At 37.5% G+C, this 22251-nt stretch overlaps 2 protein-coding genes across 7 annotated transcripts in view; one reads left to right on the plus strand and one right to left on the minus strand.

Annotated features, from left to right (window-relative positions):
- comm3 overlaps nt 1–7668 on the plus strand; it is a 167129-nt gene extending 159461 nt beyond the window's left edge. For all 5 annotated transcript variants that reach the window (XM_067757553.1, XM_067757555.1, XM_067757550.1 and 2 more), the window contains one exon: nt 6773–7668. In XM_067757553.1, the coding sequence (XP_067613654.1) occupies nt 6773–7428 (656 nt within the window). In that variant the 3' untranslated portion in view covers nt 7429–7668. The remainder of the gene's footprint in view (nt 1–6772) is intronic.
- Nucleotides 7669–12613: 4945 nt separating this feature from the next.
- Nucleotides 12614–22251, minus strand: part of Ctps (CTP synthase) — a 59742-nt gene continuing 50104 nt past the window's right edge. For both annotated transcript variants that reach the window (XM_067789864.1, XM_067789866.1), the window contains one exon: nt 12614–20682. In XM_067789864.1, the coding sequence (XP_067645965.1) occupies nt 19563–20682 (1120 nt within the window). In that variant the 3' untranslated portion in view covers nt 12614–19562. The remainder of the gene's footprint in view (nt 20683–22251) is intronic.

A 22251-nucleotide genomic window follows, 5' to 3' on the forward strand; every position in this document is an offset into this window, starting at 1 on the left:
AACAATGTGCCCTGGGACAGACGTCAGCGATCTGCTGCACGGAGTACACATTCGTTCGACTGTCTGTTGTCTATTGCTGACGAACTTTGCTGTTTGAATATCAGAGTAAACTGCCACGGCGGTAGCAGCACCTTCTGATACTATTTCGCCTGCCTCGGAAACACTTTTTTTGATCCCTCCGAACTTCGGATTTTAGCCGCCTCTTACGACAGATATACATGCCCTGCATTCTATAGCACCGTAGTGCTATCATTCGATATGAGAACGTGCAATCATTTCAATTTTTTGGCAAGATGGGTTGCCTGTAATTCATACAAATCGCTTCTTATTATTCTTGTAGCAATAATGAGGCTCACCGAAGGTTTTGAGGAGCTTTATCTGATGGTCCTTTATCGCATATTGATCCGCTACATTCAGGAAAATAGCATCATTAATGTACTAACCAGATCATCGCCGGAACGATTTTATATGAACCCCCTCTTTCAGTGAGAAACTTGGAATCACCAGAGCCACGCCTGCCAATTAAACAGGATTCGCCACAAGTAGGTGAGGTTAAAAACTGGGTTGTAGAAGTTGTAGATCGCCTTGACGACCACTTGAAAAGGCTGCGCTACGCAGCCCGTTGCATCCCGTACGAATCGCTGCATTCCGGTTGGTCCAGTTAGCTAACTACTTACTATAAGCAATGGAATGGAGGACAAACACTGCCTTCCTCATAACATGTTTAGCAAAATGACTGGACCAGAAACGTTGTTTGTATTGTTGAAAAGCCTTGATTTCAACCAGGACTATACATATGTATATGTGTGTAATCCCATATCTATATATAATCTGCAGGAGATATTAATGCAACAATCAACTAAATTAACATCCTGAATATTCGAACAAGCTCCCCATTCAAAGTGAAGCAACACGTTTTGCTTGTTAACCGAACCAGCAGCCACCCCTACTACCAAACCATTCTTGCCGCAACCAGCAACATTTAATGCACAGTTCTTTCAACCAAGAACCACTTTTACTTAAGCGTAGCATGAAAATCAACCCTGTGTCTGCTTTCTAACTTAGAGTACTTTGTTGTCTTTTTTTTTTAATTTGGTGGCATAAAATTGTTTTAACTACACATAACACATAACTGCCCTTTTTATGCCTACCCAAATAATTTCGAAAACATTTTTTTTGTCTAGTAATCCAAAAAGTGATTGTGTGGGAAATCCCCATTAATGGAGGAATTCCCCAAGCGTCGACAGCAAAACGATGACGCATGCAATTGGCAAGCAAACAATAAATAGTAAATGAACAAAAAAGGAGGATGAATAACAAAAAAGTCAATCTTGCAAAGTCACTATGTCCGTGCAATGCGTAGTACACAAATATGCCACCCTCCCACATACGACGCACCATCAACATAGCGCTTCGGCTCGTTTTCGAGGCTTAGTTTTACGCTGACTTTGGCATCTTGCATATTTTAAGGCGCACAAAATTTCACAATCTCTGCTTTGGGGTTGCATGTAGCACAAACATAGCATTGGGCAGGTGTTGGAGGTGTGGCAAAAGGAAGAAAGTGTGAGGGGTCCTGGTTTTGGCAGCTTACAAAGTTTGAACATTAAAAATGAGCAACTATAAAAAGTTCATTGTACCTGCATCAATTCACACCCTTTTGTTTGTTTAACATATTAAATTCCGTGGGTACCTTGTTTGTTGTTGTATTTCTGTCGTCCCACCTCATCTCATCACGGAAAGTATTCTGTGTTTTTTAAGCTCAATAGGAAGCTCCCCAACTCTCAAACACGTCTCATGTAATAAAAGGGCATATGGTATAAAGTACATACATAGAGAAAAAGTATGTTAGCTTAAACGTGTCTCGCATTCGTCTCGCGCTGGCGTGGGAGGTTGGGAAATTGATGATATTCTAAAATCTACACTTATTACTATTTTTATTGTGACGCGCTTCTAAAGGTCGAAAAATGGTGGGGGCAGCCAGTGGATGGGGACGAACTGTGTTAGGCATTTGTTACAAAACGTGTCCGGAGATGAATTTAATGAAAAAATGAAGTACGAACCACACTCACTCCGCTACGGTACAGGCAGGTATGGCATTGTGTCTTTAAATACTAGCAAGTTGGTTTTTCATGAGCGGATATTTTGAAAAATTACAAAAGCCATGTGGTAAAGTGAAATAAAAAGAAACTTTATGAATGTGGCATGATTGGTGACGTTCTAACTTCTAAAAGCCATTCCCGGTGATTTCCACCTTAAGATCATATCCAAACTATAATAATAACCATCAGACAATCTTTTGTGCGACCCAAGGGCAAGGCTCGTCCAGGGCCGAATCGTAACATACGATCCGTGATCTAATGCGGTTTTTTAAATCACCATAGCTCCGAAATTGTGTTTCGGATTAATGAAATATGTGAACTAGGGCCAACGCGTACTCACTAGATCCGTAAAATATTATAATTTTTTTTAAATAGTTGGATAGTCTAATATTTATCGCTTGTATAGTATAGTATAGTTTTCGATCCGTCATCGTATGTTATGATTCGAGCCCAGATTTCAAGGTAGAGTAGAAGCACTCTCAGCTACTACAACGGTGCTACAAAGTACAGTGAACTCAACTACCACTATCTATCTACGGCTTTTCTTCCCCTTAGCAGGCACCGTTGACTCAAAGCATTTCAGAGAACAAGCAAGTTGTCTGTGGTTCCACAAGGTCAAACAAATCGTTCCCAAGGCCATCAGGCTAATATCACAAGGTGTTGATACCAGAGTATCGGTTGCATGTCCTGAAAAGAATTAACTACGTGTGTATGTTAGCTTAGGCCAAGATGGTATGCGTGCGAGTTTCCAAAACTTAGACTGAGAGAATTTTTTGTTTGTTGTGATTGCCCTCAGTGAGTGCTGGGTGGCGGCAGATTCGTTAAACCAGATTAGTACCTAATACTCCTTGACGAACCACTTGCTTTCTCTGATAAATTTAAATAAGAGCGAAAGATCCACCTTCCCATTGTCTATCAGTTTTTCTGCAGATGGCGCTTTTTGGTATGCGGCACTCTCGGAGCATTAGTGCAATAGCGCGATAAAATGTTATGATACCTGTTAGCACTGAGATTTGTTTACCTTGGAAGGTTCTTTCCTATCCAAACATGGACATAAGGACCTTGAAGCTTCGCAATCATCCCGCTTGGTTCACAGCAAGCCCGTTGCCCTAATCTCATATTCCTCGATTTTCCTTAGAAGATAAAACAGCGTTGGTCGTACGGACCCTTTTCTGGTTATCTCATCTGCAAATGCATTCCCTTCAACATCGCTGTGCCAGGAACCTATAAAAGCTATACATTGCGATCCTTTATGGACGCCAACGAGGCTCGACATCTCAGCCAGATATCCGCCTCTATCTCGTTGGATTCTAATACTGCCTGGCTGTCGACAAACATTGTTACATCGGTGTCTGGGACCGTAATTGGAGCAGCAGAACGGCTGCTCTCTCTATGGCATAAACTTCTGCTTGAAAGACACTGCATGAGTTAGAAAGTTTGTGCAATTGATTCACTTACAGATGCTTTTAGTACATGCCAGCTCCGGATCCCTTCTCCATTTTCGAGCCATCTGTGTATGTTGTATTGCCCCTACTGCTGCATAGCCATTCCTCACGTAAAGAAAATTTCGTGCTCTGCACCTTAAGGTCAAAAACTGGCGTGATATGATCTGTGTCACGACCAATCGTTGCACGAACACTTGTAGAGGCATCATGTGAAATATTACGTTTAACCCTTTCTTGGGTCTGCTGATAACTGCGCTTATGTGTTGATTTATGCTTTTTCCAACGCCTTCCATCAGATATGAACTCCATAAGTTTGTATCGGTCGAATGGCTGTATTGTACATGCAATGGATGACATGCTGTGATATTCCCCAGCTCCTCCAAAGGACCTTTTGCAGGTGAAGTATGCTGCCAGACCTTTGTTTTATCTAGCCTCTATGTTCCGTTTCCAGTTAATTTAGAGTCGAGAATCATACCAGCGTGGATAGCACTTCCTAAAACATTCATGTTTTTTTACCTCACGTAACCTAACATTGTCGCCCACTGCGTCAACGGCCATATTGCTCACGACGCGGAACTGGCAGATGACACAACAACGTTTATGGCGTACCACTACCATTTGTCGAACATCCGCAACTTCCAGGTCTGACATTCGAGCATGGTCTCTGCTTCAACACACATGCATCCTGAAAAGTACAAAGAGCCAATTGGCCTGCTGATATTATGCTGAAAAACCACTGCTCGATGCGATTTATCTCCGATGAGAAACAAGTCGAACTTCTCGTGGCAGAAATACACCGAGAGTGTTCGCCAAACCAATGCGGAGGCATGGTGGCGAAGCACGCTACCACCACCTTGGCAGCAGCCCTGATGATAATGAACACCGCCTACATACCGGTGGAAGTGCCCCCTGCTAAAGAGCGCAATTTGGTGCTAAATTAACAGTTCATGCTGAATTGTCTCAAGCCGTCACATCTCAACAAGCAACTGTTTGACGTGGCCACGTCTCCTACACGGATAAGAAGACTTTAAGTTTAATTTGTATGCCCCGCAAAACGTATCCACACACAGTCGGCGGATTTCTCCAAAGCGTCCGACTTGGTGTACTCACTCCGTTGTTAAAACCGTTTTTCTTATATTGCGGAATAACAATGCACGTTTTCCAACGAGTCACCCCTGGCTCGACATCCATTGGGAAATTGTAATAGGATAAACTCTTACTTATACAGAATCACTCTTGATTCCTATTCAATCTTTCTGGATCTCTTATTGCCCTTATGCGACCAGTTTTGTCATCATATGCGTCGATTTACATGGTGTCTTGTCTCACGAAAGGATAGCTATTTTCGGAGCTTGTGATACCATAACTGTTGAATCTGATTCAAGTGCATAATTTTACAATGACTAAAAAGTCTGAATAACATAGATTTGATGCGTCATAAAATAAGAAGAAGATACGGGATAACGGGAAGCTGCTTGCAAAACGAATTGACATTCGGACTCATTTCCAACTTATTTACACACATGAAGGTACTTAAACTTCTCCCAGCTTGTTTCCAAATTCCCATTTAATCCTTTAACCTTCAATTGGCTTTTGCTAATTATGGGGTGGATTTCAACTTTCAATTTTGCTTACCATTAAATCTCGTGTCATGCGCTAAATAGATGCAGCAAGTTGGTTGTTCACCCTTCCAACCTCGTTGTACGTTAGTCGAGGGATGAGAAATCGTGTTTATTAGTGTTCATTAGGAACAAGAGAACAAAAAAAGCGTTGTCTTATTTATTGGACGAATTGCTTCTGAAAGACATGCTCAGATAATAACTCAGTTAATTTCTAAATCGCGGCATTTGTCTTTTAAGTTTTTTCAAGAGCACAAGATGCATAATTTCGTCCTTAGTACACAGTGTGCGAAATTAGTTTGGCCTCCGACTACACTCGGTATTGAGTGTTTGTGAGCTGCCTTCCTCTCTTCAACTACCAAAGCAATATTCAGAGCTCTGTTGGCAAGTATAGCGAATAAAAATGCAAGCTAGGGAGACTCGTGTCATTCGGGCTCAACTTCAATCCGAATATTGTGATAAGCTAAATTCTTGTTCAGTGGAGTACATTGGCTTTATCGAATGGTAGTCAAGCCGGCCTTGCTCTTTGCTTTGCTTTCTCTCGAAAATTCCAAGAGCCAATTTATCTTCTCTCGACACCGTCCATGATTCCAAACCACGAAGTACTTGGTCCTATCCTCATTTGCCGCAAGACCCAATTTTTACCCTCTTTATCCCGTTAGAGAGGTTTTTTTAAGGTCTATGGTCTTATAATAGATTGCACCATCGCAATTCAGAAATATCTATTCCAGTATTAGGCTAAAAGGTCGCACGGTAATGCGTCGCCTTGTTTGATGCATTTTTTGCATTCGAATGGCTCCGAGAGGTCCTTCTTAATCCCAACTAGCTGTTTGTATTGTTTAACGTCATTTGGCAAATACTCATTAGCTTTCCAGGGAACTGGGTTTACCTAACCGACCGATAAATAACTGACGATACTCTCGGATATTTTTATGGGTACCACAAATCTTTTTAGCGCGATAACCTCCGAAGAGATTTTAGACCGAGCTTCTCTTTTAATCTGCGTCGTGCTCTTTTTGGCTTTTCCCAAATTGGAGGGGCGTGTCCTATGTGTTTAATGCCGACTACGAACGGCATCTGCAAGGCAGATAAGTTTTCACTGAGAAGCTTTTCATTGCAGAAATACACTCAGAGTGCTTGCCAGATCACTGCCGAGGGGCGACCCCGCTTAGAAAAGATTTTTTTTTTTTCATTTTGAAAAACTTGTTTCGAAAATTTTGATGTTTCTTTGCCCGGGGAGTAAAACCAGAATCTTTGGTGTGTTAGGAGGAGAACGCTACAGCCACAACACGGTGGCCACCGTCCCTCAAAATCCCTCTTACAGCTCATCTTCATCTAAATTGTTCTCTTCTTTTTTTGCAGATCTCCATTTTTTTCTTCCACCTCCTCTGCTTCCCCTTTCGGTTTCTCCTTTTCCCACCACTATTTTCTTTAAGTGTATAATTTTACGAATACCTCGACTCAGCGGTCCATACAACATTTGACAGAGTGATGAGTCGAAGTTGCTAATATCCGCCACAATATTATATGATTAAATAAAATTATATACATTTTTTACGAGACATTGAAATATATAAAGATTTTTACAATTTTTTTTTGCTTCTTCCAGATCGTAATAACTCTGAACCAGTTGATATTTGTCGTCACTTCCCACCCGACTATGAAGTGGAATCCCTTCCATCGTACACCATTGTCTCCGGCTTGCCAACATATGACGCCGCCTTAGAAGAATTCCGTAAAGCAGGCATTATTTTATCACCATCCAGCATTCCGATGGTGAAAATCTTCGAGAAAGAGGCATTAGCTGTTAGCAATACCACGAAAGAAAATCATATTTTCAATATAGAAAACGAGTTGAGTAACGATAGCGATAACATCTCTGTCACATCTATTTGCACTTGTGGTGCAGCAAACAATACAAACTCGTCTAACAATTCGAATGGCCTGCTATCTACCACCTCCGCATTGAATTCACAAATTATTGAATTGTCACCCGAACAATTGGCTGCTTTATCACAAAAACGTTTATCGCTACAAATATCCTTCAATAATAATTTACAACGCAGATCAAGACATGATGTCGACCTTTATCGTCAAGTGAATCGTAATAATATGTTGCGCTCACATGCAGCTGCTGCAGCCGCCTCTGCCTCCTCGGGAGCTGCTCAGGATGGCTTTCCACAAATTCATCGTTCCTCTTCGTCGTTGACTTTATGCAATGAGCCGCATATACAGCATTTGCAACATAGGGGGTCACTTTTTTGAGGCAGAGCGGTATTTACTCTATTGACAAGGGAAAACTATTACTGAATATAAAAATGTTGATGTTGTACTTATAAAAGTTATATTAATTTGTAAAATTTTTTTCTTAAATATTATTAGTATTTTAAAAAATGTATATTGATGTACTGACTAGAGTAAACTTATCATTATACATAAATACCAAATTAAGGTCCGATAACTGTAAAAATGTACTTTAATAAAATAGCAAAGTGATAAGGTCAAGTTTTTGGTCTTTAGTCTCATTTTTTATACCTACGTACAAAAATGAGCTCGCAAATCCAACGTTTAACGCCGTTGAAGCTTTTCCTGAGCCTATCACATCCTCCTAACGCCTTCCTATTTTGTTAGTTAGGCCACCTCTTAACATTCTCTATGGTACTCATCAAACTCCAAAGCCACTATGGGCCGACGATATCCAAAAATTTAATTTAACTCAAATCACTATGTGCCGATGTTATTGAAAACAATGGTGGTCATTTGAGGCTATGAATGGTACTTTTTGAATCTATCGGCTACAGTTAAAGTGGAACCACAACAACAACTACACAGTGTGATTCTGATTTCCACAACGCACAGGTATAAGAACAACGACTATTTATTTCCGCCAAAGACCTGCCGTACCTTCACACGTTTCAGTATAACTCATGTAGAGTTAGTAAGACCTAAGAGCTAAGACCCAGGAGATCATGTGCATAACTTGTCGTAATTACAAATATAATAAAGGACTCGGAATCGCGCGAAGTTGGCAATCGGACAGCATACTTGCAAATGAAACCGTTTTAAAACCGCCAGAGGCTCTGAATGAGTGGACCCAACTAATCCTTCACGCCGAGGTGAAGGTTCCTTAAAAGCTGAACAGCTAGAAGTTTAAAGAGAATGCCTTCGTGGACTCATGGCAAAGCTCTCACAATACTCCCATCTTGAAAGTGGAAGAGTAGAGAGAGATAGCAGAGATCAATTGACCTCTCCTAAGCCCAGCTGATCTTCTTACAATTTGGACGGAGTATCCTCAACAAAATGAAATTATGGAAAATCGAACTAACCTGCCACAAATATCTCATTCTTACAAAAAAAAAACCAAAAACATTCAGAACTCACATACACGGACTCTGATTGTGCTCTTCTTACTTTGATACCGAGGCACTAAATGATTGACGAACAAGATGTCTGTGCCTTCCTATCAATCTAACCATATACACCTCCTCTTATCGCTCTGATGTCCTGCATTTATGCACCCTAGGACTATCAGCCTTCCTCAAACCCTTCTATTGAAATATAACAAACTTCGTATGGAGTGTAAAGATTTTTAATAAAAACGTCGGAACGTGTAATCTTTTGGGGAGGATTCAGTGCGCATGTCGCTGAGAAAGCTTTGCCTATATACAAAAGGGTTTGTGTCCTCGGTTCACATTCTTATTTATAAAAAGCCTTTTATAACGAAGGATATTTAGGCACTTTGGCCACACTGAAAATGTTTTTACTTTTCTATGGTGCGAATTTCAAAGGCGGGCAAACCTTAAATTGGTGATGTGGTATGAGCTCGGTCAACTAATTCAAAGTATCATTTGTTGCATCAGCAATAACAACAATTGTAACAATCAAGTTTTTAAGCGAGCGCATCTAGTGCGTCCTTGTCGAGTATGCAGAATTTAGGTGGATGCTACATAGACCGATTGTAGTGTGAACGATGAACTTTCTGGGTCGACTCATCATTATTCATAAGTAAATTTTAGCACTAAGGAAGATAAAGTCTTTCTTCATCTATTTGAAGCGACTCAGTGAAAGTTTACTATTCCTCTTATGTCGAATTCCGGTGTCGGTAGAAATATTTTCTGTACCGGGGCATCTCCGTATATTTTAAGCAGAGAAAACTCTGGACCTTTATTCGTCATTGTGTGATAGTAGCGTGATCCGCCTACCACACCGAAGGTCGTCGGTCCCATTCCCGGGCAAGGCAACATCAAAAACTTTAGAAACAAGTATTTTCAATTAGAAGAAATTTTTCCTAAGCGGGGTCGCCACTGGGCAGTGTTTGGCAAGCACTCCGAGTGTATTTGTGCCATGAAAAGCTGTCAGTGAAAACATATCTGCCTTGAAAATGCCGTTCGGTGTCGGCATAAACAAGTAGGTCCCATACTCTCCCTAGGGAAACACACGCCACTCTAGCTCAACTTCGATCTGGATTCTGTAATAGCCTAAACTCTTACTTATCCAGAGTCAACCCGACATACAAAACAACAACAACAACATACAAAACATATGTCTTTGCTTGTAATGTGTCCCCACATGACACCAACCATCTCTTTAACTGTATTGTGGAACTAACGCATCTAACACCCCTCCTATTATGGTCCACCCCTGTTGAAACAGCAAGTTTCCTTGGACTCCCGTTAGAGGACATTGATGACAATTTGCGATCGATCGCACCTATTGGATGGAGCGAAGCACTGCTACAACAACAACAACAACAACAGTAGATCCGTCCCGCCAATTGGAAGAGATGCACGGCCTAAAATCTCTTCGGAGGTTATCGCGCCTTACATTTACTTATTTATTATAAAGCTGCGTCGCCCCTCGGTAGTGGTTGGACAAACACTCACGAGTGTGGTTAAGAAGAAAATTCATCTGCTTTGCTGCTACCGTTCGGAGTCGGCATAAAAAATGTAGGGCCTACCCGCCAGTTTGTAGTAAAAATTAGAAATGAGCGCTACGGGATCTCCTCGAAGGTAAATCGCGCCAAATATTTTTTCCTCTATTCAATTTATTCAAGGTTCGAATCGAGCTCAAGGCCAGAACAATAATTTTTTTCCTGATAATTATTGTTATTTTTTAAATTTTTCTAAATTTGAAAAATTGTATTTTGTTTTTGGAATAGTAAGTAGAAAATTTTTCAGACAACCTGCCATAGCTGCGCAGATAGATCCATTTCGAAGGGTGCTAAGCCTTCATCATCAGTACGCTTTAGGCATGCTGCGCTAACCATTTAGCTATACAGCGGTGGTTTGTTTGACTGGCAAATTTGCTACTTCTATTCCTTTTTACCAACTATATTTATTCAGTGTTGCGCCATCTGGTGCAAATCACTGTTCTGGCCTTGAGCTCGATTCGAACCTTGAATGATTTATCAATAGGCCGATAAAAACAAAAACAATTGTTAATAAACCATGAGCACTTGGGAATGTCAAACAAAGTAATTGACAATAAACAAAAATCCAGCATTATCAGTGATTTGCACCAGATGGCGCAACACTGAATAAATATAGTTGGTAAAAAGGAATAAAAGTAGCAAATTTGCCAGTCAAACAAACCACCGCTGTATAGCTAAATGGTTAGCGCAGCATGCCTAAAGCGTACTGATGATGAAGGCTTAGCACCCTTCGAAATGGATCTATCTGCGCAGCTATGGCAGGTTGTCTGAAAAATTTTCTACTTACTATTCCAAAAACAAAATACATTTTTTCAAATTTAGAAAAATTAAAAAATAATAATTATCATGAAAAAAATTATTGTTCTGGCCTTGAGCTCGATTCGAACCTTGAATGATTTATCAATAGGCCGATAAAAACAAAAACAATTGTCTATTCAATTTAGGCAAAATTAAATTCGAGTTTGGACCCAGTCAGGTTACCGACATCGTTTACAATGGGAAAATTTTATACCTCAGGGGCTCTTACTACCCATCAGACTGTACCCTGGGAAAGGAGATTGCTACAGACACACCAGTATGATGTCGGTAGACTTTTTCTAGTTGTTGCTGTAGTTGTAACGTCAAAGCACTATCCGAAGGTAACACCTCCTGCTTCTATTCTGTCTGTCTCCGCAGGGATTTGTTTGACATCGTCCAACCCTCGAGTCTTCATATCCGACAAGTGTTTGTTGACATCGGAGATATAAACTTTTGCCAGGATGTTTCACATTCTTATCACATTTCTTAGATCACTTCATCAACTCGGCAAGCTAGTTTGACACGCAGTGTCTAGTAGAGTAAGGGAGTGAAGTCGATGTATTGTAAGCTGAATCAAAAGGCCCATATATCTCGTGCCGGTTGTTGTTATTGTTGTAGCAGTGCTTCGCCCCATCCAATTGGTGTGACCGATCACAATTGTCATCAATATCCTATAACGGGAGTCCGAGGAAACTTGCTGTTTCAACAGAGGTGCACCATAGTGAGAGGGGTGTTAGAGGCGTTGGTTCCACATTACAATTGAAGAGATGGTTGGTGTCATGTGGGGACACATTGCAAACAGGAACATTTTGTATGTCGGGGTTGATTCTGGATAGGTAAAAGTTTAACCTGTTACAGTATTCAAATAGAAGTTGAGCTAAAGTTACTCACGATTCCCCAGGGAGTGTGCGTTCCTCTTCTGCAAGTTTAGGGTTTTGTTCTTTGAGTACAGGATTCACCGGGCAATTCCTGGGATAAAGGTCCGACGCCTGTTTGTGGAGTTCACTCGTGCCGGTTCGCCGCATCTAATAATTAGTCAGTTTTTTTTTATTTAAGAGGGGACAAACGAATTCTGCGATAGAGCGTTTTCAGACTGATATTTCTTCAACAGCCAATATATAACAATCACTGTGGGTCAAATAAGATTGTGGAATTCAAAAATAGCTGAGTTTGGGTGTTCCTAGTCTCAACCAACAATATTGTGACGAATATGAGCATCACTAAGCCGATACTAAACAACCACTCGTATGTACGTAAACAAATCAATCATCATTTACACGCATACAATACAAGGCAGCGGAGAGAAACTCACAAACGCATGTCATCATCAGCCGAAGTAGTACTCACATATACACACACATATGGCTACAAATATACATGTATGTATATGGCTGGTAACCAAGCATGAATTTCACGAAATTACTAGACCTTGGGAGAAACGGATGAACGAGAAAACTAAGAGTATAAAAGCAGCGCAAGCTGAAGAATCAGTAATCAGTTTTGATTTAAGCACGCTATTGGTTGTGAAGTATAAGTGTAATTGTTAAGTACTCTCAAAGTAGTCTAATAAAGCCCACTTTGCATTATTGAATATTGGAGTTGTTTGTTCAGCAGTTTAACGATAAGCGGAAATTTACTAAATTCGTTACAATATGTTTTCACTACGGGACTCTAAGACGAAGAGTGACCAAGAATACCCTATAAAACAAAGTGTCAACTAAGTTCTTTAGTTCTTCAACTTCATTTTATTCAAAATTCATTTCAATATATATATACATATGTACATATTTGTATATACTACTTTACATAAACTTTCTTAATACAAATTTATTTATGCGCCTATTACCGTTTACAACTCAACTCTGGTTGGGTTGAAATTTCGCAATTTGGTATTACAGATTACAACTCAACCTGTCAAAAAAATGTCGGGTGAGTTGTCTAGTCTAACAACTTTTTGTGGCATTACCATTTACAACCTTGTGTTGGTGTAGTTGTCAAGGACGTCAAAATCTTACAACTGATTACTAGCAGTTGCCTCATACAATTTTGCAGTTTTTTTGAAAAAATGTAACGTTTTACAAGATGGTTCACCGCCTAATTTTTAACACAAATTTTCAAAGTTGGTATCAAAAGGCACGTTTCGACCTCGATTTAAGAATCCGAAAACAAAAATAAAAAATGTGGTTGTTGTATTTTGCCAGATTTGTACACACTAATGCAGAAAGGCGTTGGACTCACCCAGGGTTATTTTTACAAATCGCGGCCAAAGGCCGCCAAAGCAGAAAGATGTTCTGTGCAAAAAACTGTGGAAAAGGCCTCATATTTCGGACCCTCTCGGGCCATTTTGTGGGTTTTTGTAAATATTTTTCGACAGAGATAAAATTTTTAATTTCCGCTTTCGAATCCTAAAAACGAAGATCGAAACGCATCTTTTGATACCACCTTTGATAAGAGTTAGATGGTGCACGGGCTCATAAAACGTTACCAAAAAAAAAAACAAAAAATTTAAAGCCCCTTTTTTAGTCAAACAATAATCAACAATTTTGTACACATTTATAGAAAAAACACGTTTAAACGAAGAATTACATTGAATAACTTTTTGACTTCATGGAGCGACATTCCGAAGTTGGACGAGGCCGCAGTTCGGATGCAGCCAAAATAGGTGAAATTATGCGAACGTGAGTCCCATTGATATTTATCACTACTCCTGGGAATCCTGTTTTAGAGTAAAACAATTTTTGCTGTTTGGGTTTTAATCCACTTCGCACAAATATGCTCATCAATAATATCCAAAACCAGCCCAACACCAAAATCATTTCCACAGCATATTTGATAGCTGGCGTCAGCAAGGAATCAGAGTGTGGCACATAATTTTAAAATAGGGGTGCAGCCGTCCCTTGAATGCGTTTGCGGTAATGGACCTTATTTTGTTTAGTAAGAAACAAATGCTTCCTTACTTAGCCGAAAGTAACTTAGAAATCTGCGAAATTCATTTAGAAGCTCATCATTTGTTACTTAAACATTTTCTTACTTGGTGCTTGGTAGTTCCAAGGGATTGGAATGATCACCCGAATGTTTTCCGTATTCGCGACATGTCAATCACCAACATTTTCGCCATTATAAAATAGATTTCATATAATATCCGTTTTGTTTATTAACAAAATCACTTTTGGAAATGCTTAAATTTCCGCCACAAATTGATCAGCTGTTCATTTATCTGTCAAATCATCACTTTCTGAAGTTGGCAACTCAATTCAACTTCAACTGAAATAAGTTGTAATTCGTAATACCAAACCGGAGTTGAGTTGTCTTAAAGTTGAGTTGTTTTAATTACAACCCCACTAAGTTCAGTTGTAAACGGCAATAGGGGCATTAGTCTTTCAAAGGAGACCTAGATTTCTGTACATACATACATATGGACGAGTAATGCAATCGATTTCCAAAATAATTTATCTTTTCAAATTGTATGCTATACATCTCTTAAGATCATAATTAAGTTTTTAGCTTTATTTTGTAGGTACATAAAATATTCATTTTCGAAGACTATAATCAATAAAATATTAAATGAATGGGACTTTATTTATTACTAGGGAAATATTACAATTTCGCAAATCTAGCAACGGAAAAATAGTACAATTTCGAAAAATTTAACAATGCTTCAAATTTTTTGAACTTTTGAAAATACAAACATAACATTATTCGAGCCCACAGGAAATTTGTTTTCCAACCCAGCCAGCATTTAAGTGAATAAATTTTGAATTTCCCTACAAATCAATACAATTTGATTACTATTCCTGATTAAATAATGAGTTATCATACAATAATCAAATATGAATACTTTTGATAATCAAAAACTGAAAAGCATTTTTCAATCACTTTTTGGAATCATTTTTGAAGTCCTTTGATGACTAAATTTTAACATTTCATAAAAATCAACAAAAATAATAATCAAATATGCTTACCTTTCGATGAACAAAAACTGAATATAGTTTTTCAATCACATTTTGGAATCATATTTGAATCAAATGTGATTTCTTTAGGTGATCAAAAATTTATAATCATTTTTCATTCAGCTTTCTGAATATTTTATGAATATATTTGTTGACTGAATAATGAATTTTATACTTGTTGAAATTTTACTTTTCATTAAAAGTCTTTTTTTCACATACACATATTTTTTCAATCATGAAGACATGGCAAAACGATACAAGGTGGCAGCATGGGACAGCTGATTATAAACTTTTTTTATTTGATTTGATACATCAACTTCCGGCGCAGTACGATTTTGACATTTGTCCATCGAATTTACAAAAACAAAGTACATGGAAATTTCATTTATGTTTGTACGTATGTCACCATGATGCCACCTTGTATCGTTCCGCCATGCATGAAGCTAAGAAAAAATATATAAAAATGTTCTTATTTATGCAAAAGATATTCTTCAAGACAAAAATAATGTAATGCTGCTCGTGAACGAAGATTTCCCCAACCATTTCTCCCTTTCAGCTTCCCAGAAAATACATAATGATTGGACAATACAAAGGTTGTGAGCTATTTGAACGCCAGGTAAGTGAAATTATCTTGACATACCTGGGTACGGCTTCAACATCCCATATCGTATCCGTATTTTATGACGCAGACGATAATGATGATGTTGGATGTTGTAGTCGCAGGTGTATATCGGTCAAGTTTCTTTGCGAGTTACCTGTGGTTCGAATAGCTCACTTTCGGATGCTTTCTTCCCCTGATGAAATAAGATTATTATGTAGTATCCTATTTTGAATGAGATATGAAGAATAAATGCATGATAATGGCATTCAAAAATGATTCAAAAATCTCAACCAAAACGATTGAAATATATTCACGAATATGATCAGAAAATGACTGTGAAAAGCAGTCAAATATTATTCTTAAACAATTAAAGTTCAATTTTACAATGATATCAAATATGAAAAAAAGCGTTTCGAAATAGGAATCATAAATGATTATTCAAGAATAATCACATTTAAGCTACATTATTCTCCCGACGATACATTAATTTTCGAACAGAAAATGCTTTAAATTTGAACGTTTTTAATCATCTTGGGGTATGATATTTAAATATTTTTTGATCAAAATTTTCAAAAAATGCTGGCTGGGAAGTTTCATTTCGAATAATACATGTTTTGATTTGTATAAAACTAATACACTTTAGTACACATAGTAAACATTCTATAGAGCTAACAAATCATACGAGCTGATGCTCGTTTCACGAAAAATACTAGTCACAGGATTTGTTTTCGAAACAAGCCCAGGTTCGGCTTTTTTCTTTAACCATCGAACTTTACACATGTGAATATGATAATGGTTTATAAAGAAGTACATATTTTAATTAACTTAAAAATAAAACATTTATTTTAATCAATATTACCTTAGCTCTAACTAACTAGATTTGCAATGAATATGCATTTGAAAGCTAAATGTGTAATTTTATAAAAAAGTCATTAAAGTGTTGCTGTCTAATTAACAAAATTCGAATATCGAATAGAAATATTAGAATTAAAAAATTAAATAATATAATAAAGTATTGAAAAATATAAATATAAGTTGGTAGCAGTTGACAAAGTAAACTAATAATCAAAATTGAAGAAATTTTTTCGAATAATTTCGAATAACATAATCCATCCAATCCAGCCTTATTATGTAACTTGATTCGAAAAACATTTCTCTCGGATTTGAAAAAAAATGTACGTGCTTTTACAGCTTTCGAATTGCATTTCCGTTCGAATCGAGTTACATGAGAAGACTTCTGAACTTTATATTCATCCGTTCTTTTCTTTAACTTTATTCAAAAGTGACATTATTCGAATTAAAATTATAATATTTTCGAGTTGATAAAGTATTCAATTCGAAGCGAATTTTTCCGAGCGATCTTTAAGGTTTCGCACCCGAGCTACTGCTGTGGGCAGTTCGAAATTCAATTAAAACTTAACTTTACAAAGAAAACACATTGAGTTTCCCCTGCGTATTCAACTTTTGAATGTAGAAATTTTATTTTCAATAATTGGAAAAAAATCGATTTCGAAAAAATCGAAATCGAATTCGAAAAAAATCGACCTCGAAAAAACAACTGTGATACATAAAAAACAAAGTCCAGTTTTCCAAAATCCACTTTTGTTCCTTCATTTAAACAGCTATTAGCATTAAAAATTGGACTCGTTCAGTCTATGTAAGGTTCTCACGGACCAGCCAGTTCAACCTAACCTACTCGAAGGTGAACAAGATTTACTTTCGAAAACGGAAAGATCAGTTTCGAATCTAGTTACTTTTTATATATTAAGCTCAAATAGAGATTCGAATAAAGAACTTTGAAATATAGTTTTCTAATACCTTCAGACTTTTCGTAAAGAATGAAAGTGTGTTTTGATAAAAAAAATTTTGTGAATTTATGTCATCCTTTCGAATTTAGATAATTATTTCGCCTACATTTACTCCCATAAAACTCGAAAATATAAAAATAAATATAAAATATATAATATATAATAAAGAAATATAAAAAAAAAAACGAAATCCTGTTAATTTAAACACGAGTCAACTTCATAAGGCCCCTTTTAACTTTTTTATCAACATAAGGATTCTACTTAGTTTAACTATTAGAAAATAGAACTCGAAATTCACAAATATTATTATAAAATATAAAAAGCATACACTTTTTTTCGACTCGAGTTACAAAGTAAAGCCTTAAATAAACTTACGGATATAAAAATTTATTTTCGAAATTACAATTCGAAATTTACTATCGAATGATTACATAAGGCAGCTTTAAAACTTATTGATGTAACTATTAACTTTACATACTTTTATTATAAAAAAAAATTTGGAAATGGAAAGAAGTTTCGAATTTGATTAAAAAATCATTGCCGAGTCTAGACCTTCTGACAGACTAAAAAAATAAATTTAACCGCATTATCAGACGAAATCAAGTTTGACGGTAAACACCTTTGCATGAATTGAAATATGTGTATACTATATCTATTACTTAATCCTATTCATATGTAACAATATTTTATAGCCATAAAACATACATATGGGTATATGTATAACTTATAAATACAATTATATAACTTTGTGTACGTTTGTTGAAAATATCGAAATACTAGCTTACTTTATAACAAATTTTATATGAAAAATATAAAATATAAAAAATATGTTACTTTGTTCACTAGTGTGAGCATTTTTATGTAATGGCAGTGGCTTAATATTGCAGATGTGACGTTTTAGTATAATAAGCGCTCAAAAAAAAAATCGAGCGAGCGAGTAGGTAGGTAGAGGGAAAAAGTATTTTATTCTTTAAAAAATGAGAAATAAAGTTTGCAAATTAACCCACTGCCAATCGCACACCAGCAAGACAAAATAAATATACGCACGCAAAACGTTTTGCGGATTGTTAAAAATATATTTAGATGAAAGCCAGAAAATTCAATCAAAGCTTCGGTTGAAATTTTTTGAAATAAATAAGTATAATTTAAAACACTGTGCAGCATTTTCAGGGTGGAATATTTCACTCCTGAAAATTCAATTCGGAATAAAAGCCTTAAGTGAACATAGTCAGACAATTATATGGAGTTTGAAATTTGTTCGTTTTCCAAAAAAGCGTTTGAAAAGGGTTAATGATCTAAGTAAAATATCAAGCTGCTCTCTATAATCGGGCCCCTCTTTTTTTTAAGTTTGATCAAAATATTTGTGAGGGTTAAAATGTTTCAAAGAATTATTCGTCGGAAATTTTCACGAAAATTGCTACAAAAAAGTATTCAAAAAACAAACATGGCGCTTCAAATATGACATACTTTTTCTATAATACAACCTTTATACTGCTGAGAAAATAGCACTTTAGTACATTACTTTAAATATTTGTCTATATTTTGGTCTACTTCTTGCTCATCAAACCTCACTTGCAACCATTTTTCGAATATCTGAACAAGTTGCATACTTTTTGGAGTCGCTAGTGTATTAAAATTTTGGGAATAATCGTTCGCTGAAGGATTATCTAAAGAAATAAGAGCAAAAATCTACAGAAATTGAGTAACAAATGTGATCCTTGATATATTTAACAGCTTTTATATACTTTTTGATTTTAATCAATGTTTAAAATATTTATATGATGCGCTTCGCAAGTCAATTAATTATTTTCGAATAAGCGAATATAAGGACATTCTACAAATATCTGACGGAAATGTCTAGTTCTCGTACAAACAAGTTAGTAGAACATTTTAAGGACAGGATACTTTTGACTTTTGGTCTAGTATCCTAATAATCGGAAGTTTAATTGGAAGTAACTTCACAAGGTTCCTTACAAATGCAGTGCACGCATTCAATAATAATAATATACTATCTTTTTTTATCTGAAAATGTTTCTAATGTACTTTCGGAGGTCTCCTAACGACTTTTCAAACTACAAGCTACATTTGACTCTTAATATTGTACAGTGAGTTGTCAATATTCGACTCCAAATGCTGTTGCACTGTGTTGTATAACAATATTCCATGAAAAATAATTATAATGATAAAAAGAAAATTCCTAACACTTGAACATTTTTACATAACATTTTTTTTTTGCTAACTACTAATTCGAAGACTTGTTTTTAGACCATAGTAACACGTACGCAGCTTCTTCGTTTGCAACACCGATGCACCTAATTTCCATTAGCAGCAGCTGCATGCGTCGTTGATTCAACACCATTAGTACTTGCGCCATTTACGCCGTCTACATCTTCCACAACAGCTGCCAATGCCAATGTTTTGACTGCCTTTGCACCACCTTCCTTGCGTCCACTTAGCAAATGGTTTGTAGCTGTTGTGGGTGATAAATAACCATTTATTTGTAATGGTTTCACAGCGTTTACAAGTTTTTCACACTCCTCTGCCGATAGATCTTCTTCTGATGACGCATCCGACATTTGACGTGGCGAGAAACGACAGCCGCGTGCCATATAATTATTTAAACGTCTCTTCGATGCTAAGATTAGACCCAAAAATGGCGGTGATGGTTTGAGTGGACGTGACAAATATTCTGGATGATATTGTGTGGCAACAAAATATGGATGATCACGTAGTTCAATAATTTCCATGCGACGTTTCTCATCATCGAAGCCAACAAAACGCATACCATGTTCTTCCAATGTCGGCACATATTTCGGATTTACTTCATAGCGATGACGATGACGTTCATCAATGGTTTTAACATTGCCATAAAGTAATTTGATAATGCTACTCTCATCGGAGAATGTCGTTGTACGTTTACCTAAACGCATTGTACCACCCATTTGTCCGGTATGATGTTCTGGCATATCAATAACAAGTGGATTACCAATTTTCGGATCGATTTCAGTTGTATTGGCATCTTTCAGACCCAATACATTGCGCGCAAATTCAATAACGGCTGCTTGTAGCCCCAAACAAATGCCCAACAAGGGTTTCTGCTTTTCACGACACCAATTACATGCAACAATTTTGCCTTCCATACCACGTGAACCAAAACCGCCTGGTACAACCACTCCTTCGCTATCACATAATTGCATCCAAGCTTCATGATATTTAGTTGGATCTTTATCACGTGTGCCTGTTTCGAGGTGACATGCTTCAATGAATTTTAAATTTAGTTTGTAGCCAGCGGCTAGGGAAGCGTGTTGAAGTGCCTTCACCACAGAGGCATAAGAGTCTTCGAGACGTGTGTATTTACCCACAATGGTGATATTCACTTCCTCTCGCAGGGTTTCGGTGCGTCGAGCCAAATCCTTCCACTTTTGTAAGCATCTGTAAGAAAAATATATGAAAATATTGAGTAATGCCTTCAATAAATATGAGCTGCAGAGTGAAGTAATATGTTAGGGAGGAATGATTGCAATTGAGGCATATTCAAGGAATTAGTTTAAGTTGACATAAAGTGTTCAGAATGGTTCTGGAATGATTAAGATTATACAACTGAAAAGTTGCCAATAGATAGCGCAGTGTCCTGTTGTGTCTCTTTACTAACCGATTTTTATGAGTAAAACTATTTTTTTTTTGGAAAATGAGCGGCGATAGCCTTTCGACAAGATAAAATTTAAAGTTTAAATTCGTCATAATTCCGAATTGCGTTATGGCCTAGAAGATTTAATGTGGTAATATTAATCGTTTCCAAGATGGTCGGGCTAGTACCTTAATTGTGCTTGCTACCGGAACGTGCCGAATCTATAACCGACAAAGGACCATCAACATCGATAATACTCCCCAAAACCTTCGGAGAGTGTCTTTACCGTTAATACAACAACAACAATAGCTAACTGGTATCAATTGGTAACCCCATGGAAAGATAGCTCTTTTTCCATGTGGTCTTCCAGTGGAGTGGGGTCCATCCTATTCCCTTACTTCCATATGTGGGTTCTCAGAAGAATACCATCTGAGTCGGATGCTCTTTATTCATTCGCATAGCATGTCCAGTCGTTGCAATCGTCAATACGTAGAAATTTTCTCTCGAACACTCGCAAAGCTGCCTCATTATCTCTCGGGACCGTCCATGATTACGAGCCATACATCCAGACAAGTATAGACCGGGAATCTGCTTTCCATAACACATTTGTATTCTCGTTGCGAAAAGGTAGGGTAACTACTTTCAATTATTGGAGACTCATGTTATAGAGCGTGATTTTCGTAAGCCGAGAGAGGACTTTACTTTTCAGTACAAAGTAGATAGCGTTTTCTTTGCAAGAGTGATTCTTCGCGATGCTATGTGCGGCGCAAGAAAATATGAGCATTATGCCTCTAACACCAATCTCCCTATGTTCCGCCCTTGTTGAAACTGCTAGTTTCCTTGGACTCCCGTTAGAGGACTTTGATGCCAATTTGTGAGTGGTCGTGCCCATTGAAAGGGGCGTAGCACTATTCACACAACAACAACATAAGCATTACAGCTTTTACTGGAGGAGTCATGCAGAAAAGCGCAGATTCGGTGACGAATTTGTAGTGGTTCAAAAGTACTTCGCCACCAAGTACTGATGTTGTAGTTAATCCAGCCGTAAAAGCTTAGAATCCGATACGCTCCTGTGTAGAACCTTCTGGTATTAGCCCGACTGCAGCGGGAACGATTGTTTTGTTCCCTCGAACCTCCGGGTCCGTGGATTTGAGTTGCCTCTTTGGAATAATCTAAGCCAGTTAACCCGCTGTGTTGACGAGTACTGTCGTTTACGGCTCTAGAGCCATACTGAAGCCAATGTTGACATGAAGGAAGACCATTATAAAGCCGCTGATGAAGTAATTGGATTTTTTGCAACCACGAACAATTACCTGGTATGACGAAGAATGGCACATGGGGAGAAAGAACGAGAAGAGCGTACAAATGCTACT

Source organism: Eurosta solidaginis, chromosome 5, assembly GCF_040869045.1.
Source record: "Eurosta solidaginis isolate ZX-2024a chromosome 5, ASM4086904v1, whole genome shotgun sequence".
Classification (NCBI taxonomy): domain Eukaryota; kingdom Metazoa; phylum Arthropoda; class Insecta; order Diptera; family Tephritidae; genus Eurosta; species Eurosta solidaginis.